The 3,067-nt window shown below is 35.9% G+C and overlaps 1 protein-coding gene across 1 annotated transcript; it reads left to right on the forward strand.

Moving 5' to 3' along the window:
* The first annotated feature begins 220 nt into the window (after nucleotides 1–220).
* On the forward strand, nucleotides 221–1,015 carry LOC135213226 (uncharacterized). Its single transcript, XM_064247204.1, has one exon. It carries the CDS (start codon nucleotides 221–223, stop codon nucleotides 1,013–1,015), a length of 795 nt encoding a protein of 264 aa, XP_064103274.1.
* Nucleotides 1,016–3,067: the final 2,052 nt, after the last annotated feature.

Consider the following 3,067-nt stretch of genomic DNA (forward strand, 5'->3'; position numbering starts at 1 on the left):
TTAAAAACAGAGCAACCAATATTTCGCACCAGAAAAACTTTCACAAAAAGTGGGATTTCGGTAAAGAAACAAACAGGATAATGTATGAAAAGAGTGATGTGGATGAAAGACTAGACAAATTATTGAAAATCATTGAAACTAATTTTGAGATAAACCAAGTTGGAAGTGGAAATAACCATGTTAATTTAGTTAAAATCGGGAAAGCTCCAATCTGGACTTAATGGCCAGGTTTTATGAAAGTTATTGCCATCAACTAAGGCTATGGGATTCACAGACAACCATTCCTCCAATTCAAAGATTTTTCGAATTGGTGGATAGTTTAAAGACAAACAAAGAGATTGGAGCATTATCAGAATTTGTGTCAAGAGAAGTTATAGAAAAAGTAAACGCTAACAGTGTAACTATCATTGAAGACGCGATAAATTTGCTAAAACGTAAATTTGAAAAAACAATCTTGGAAAAAATGTCTGAATTGGTTTCTGAAATACAAAAATTTGAACAGAAAGATAAAGAAACAGGTGAAGAGTATCTGAATAGATTCGAGAATCTTTTAGTGAAAATGGATAGAGTAAACTTTGGATCACAGTGGAAGTTATGGACTATAGTTTTGTTTTTAGATAAGTCTAAATTAGAAACAACAGAAAAAATTTCAATTATGAAACAACTAAAAAATGTTGAAGATAAAGTGACCATAGAAATTTGTAAACAGGAGTTCAAGGAACTAAAGATAGAAAACCAAAGACCCGAAAAGGAATTGGACGTATTTTATACAAATAGACAAAGATCTACATCTAGATCAAATGATATGCAAAGAAATAGGAGACCATACTCTCGTTCGAGAGACAGAAGCCAAAACATGAGAGAGTCAGGAAGCAGATATCAGAGTAGAAGACATTACTCTCGATCAGGAGATAGAAACCGAAACAGAATAGACTCCTTTAAACGAAGAGAGCCTTCAGAAAGAAGTGAAGATCCTAAAGAGTTTGAAAGGAATGGGCAAAATCGTCCGATGTAGGGCGGCAGGAGGCTCAGATCAGAATCGAGAGAGAAAAGGTGTAGAAATGAATGCTGTCTGAATAGATTAAGTAACATCAGATTTGTGAGTGTTGAAGATGAGAGAGGAGAAGTAGAAATGCCTGAAATTTACTTTACGGATGAAAATAAAATGAAAACTGAGATGATTATTGACAATGGTGCACCCAAAAATGTAGCAGGAATGAAATGGATAGAAGAATATCTGAAGAAAAATCAAATTGGAAAATGGCAAGTTAATGTTAAAAGAATAGAAAAGAAAAAGTTCAAATTTGGACCAAGCAAAGTTTATGAATGCCACAAAATGTTTGAGGTTCCACTGATAATTAAAGGAAAGAGAAATGGAGCAGAGTTCAGTAGACTACGAGTGCAATTTTGTACTATTGAAGCTAATATCCCTTTTTTGTGTTCTAAAGAACAACTCCAGAAATGGAGTGCCTCTCAGGATTATGAGAGAGGAGAGGAAAGGAAAAACTAGTTATCAGAAGCTTGGTTCCAAACCTAGAAATAGATTTGATAACCACTAAAGGTAACCATCTTGCCGTTGTCTTGGAAACCAATAAAGAATGTAGCGAAGAAGAGATTGTCATGTTTGTCAAGCAACTGGAAAGCAATAAAGAGATATCAGAGTATAAAAGAGTAAAAAGGGTACATCTGGTATCTGGCCATAAGGGAGAAACTCAACTCCTCCATTTGTTCACATTGGCAGGAGTAATAACCAACCGAACCAAAAAGATTATTAAGAAAGTTGTTAATGAATGTATACCCTGCCAAAAGTATAAAAGATCATTAGGTATACCAAATGTTGCCATCCCAACAGTGACGGAATTTTATCAAAAGGTCACAGTTGACCTGAAGCAAGTGAAGGAGGATAACATTCTGTGGATGGTAGACGCCTTCACAAAATTAATAAGTGGAGTTGTGCTAAAGAACAAAGAAGCAGTCACTGTTTTGCATGCCATCACCCAGAACTGGTGCGAGAAATACGGATAACCTACTGAGGGATTTTGGGCAGACAATGGACCAGAATTTAAAAATAAGGAAATAGAAAGTTTGGCTTCTGCAATGGGAATTACGAGCAGGTTTGGCCCAACATATTCCCCTTGGAGTAATGGTTTGAACGAACGAAATCATTACAGCGCTGATCTAACTGTGAAGAAAGTGATGGAAGAGAATGATAGAATTACATTAGATGAAGCAGTTTCAAAAGCGGCCTGGTGTCATAATACTAACATAACAGTGAACGGATATGCCCCATTACAGTTACTCACTGGGAGAGCTGTAGTAGTTCCTGGTATAACAAGTGGAAATGTAGCAACCGAATCTTTAATCTCGAAGTCAGAAGCAGTCAGAAGACATATTGAAAATCAAAAAGAAGTGAATAAGAAGTATAGAGAAATTGAGCATGGTGAAAAGTTGAAAATTGCCTTAAACTCAAGAAATGCGTCTTTTAATGATTATCTATATACACCTGGGGAGAAAGTATTTTACCAGCACAAAGGTGGAAAACAATGGTTTGGTCCCGCTACGGTGGAAAAGATGGAAGGGAGATATGAAAAAAGTAGCTTCTTGTCACTTGCAACCTTACGGAACGTTAAGGACTTCGCTCATGAGAAAAAAGAAGATGAGATTGAGTCGAAGGATGAGGCAGCTCTTACTGACCAGTCCGAGAGTGAAGAAATTAACTTAGAAAAGAGAGAAGAAGCGACAGTTGTTAGTAAACCTGATTTGGCAGAAGAGAATTATGACAAAATAACCGTGAAAGATCATATTCCATCTGAAGAAAATTATAATTATGACCTTCAAGAATGGCGAGGAATACAAAGGAAAAGTGACTGAATTGAACAAACCTAACTCAAAGCGCAAATTCGTGTGCTTCATAAAACTAGAGGGAGGTAAAACCATTGAAGTAGACTTCGAAAATGAAATAAGGGACTGGAAATATCTGATTAATGAAAAAGAAGAAGAAAGTGAAGTAAGAGAGACTAAGGAAAATGTAGAACTAGATAACATTGGTACTTACTGGATGTAATTG

This window comes from Macrobrachium nipponense, chromosome 42 (assembly GCF_015104395.2).
Source record: "Macrobrachium nipponense isolate FS-2020 chromosome 42, ASM1510439v2, whole genome shotgun sequence".
Lineage (NCBI taxonomy): Eukaryota > Metazoa > Arthropoda > Malacostraca > Decapoda > Palaemonidae > Macrobrachium > Macrobrachium nipponense.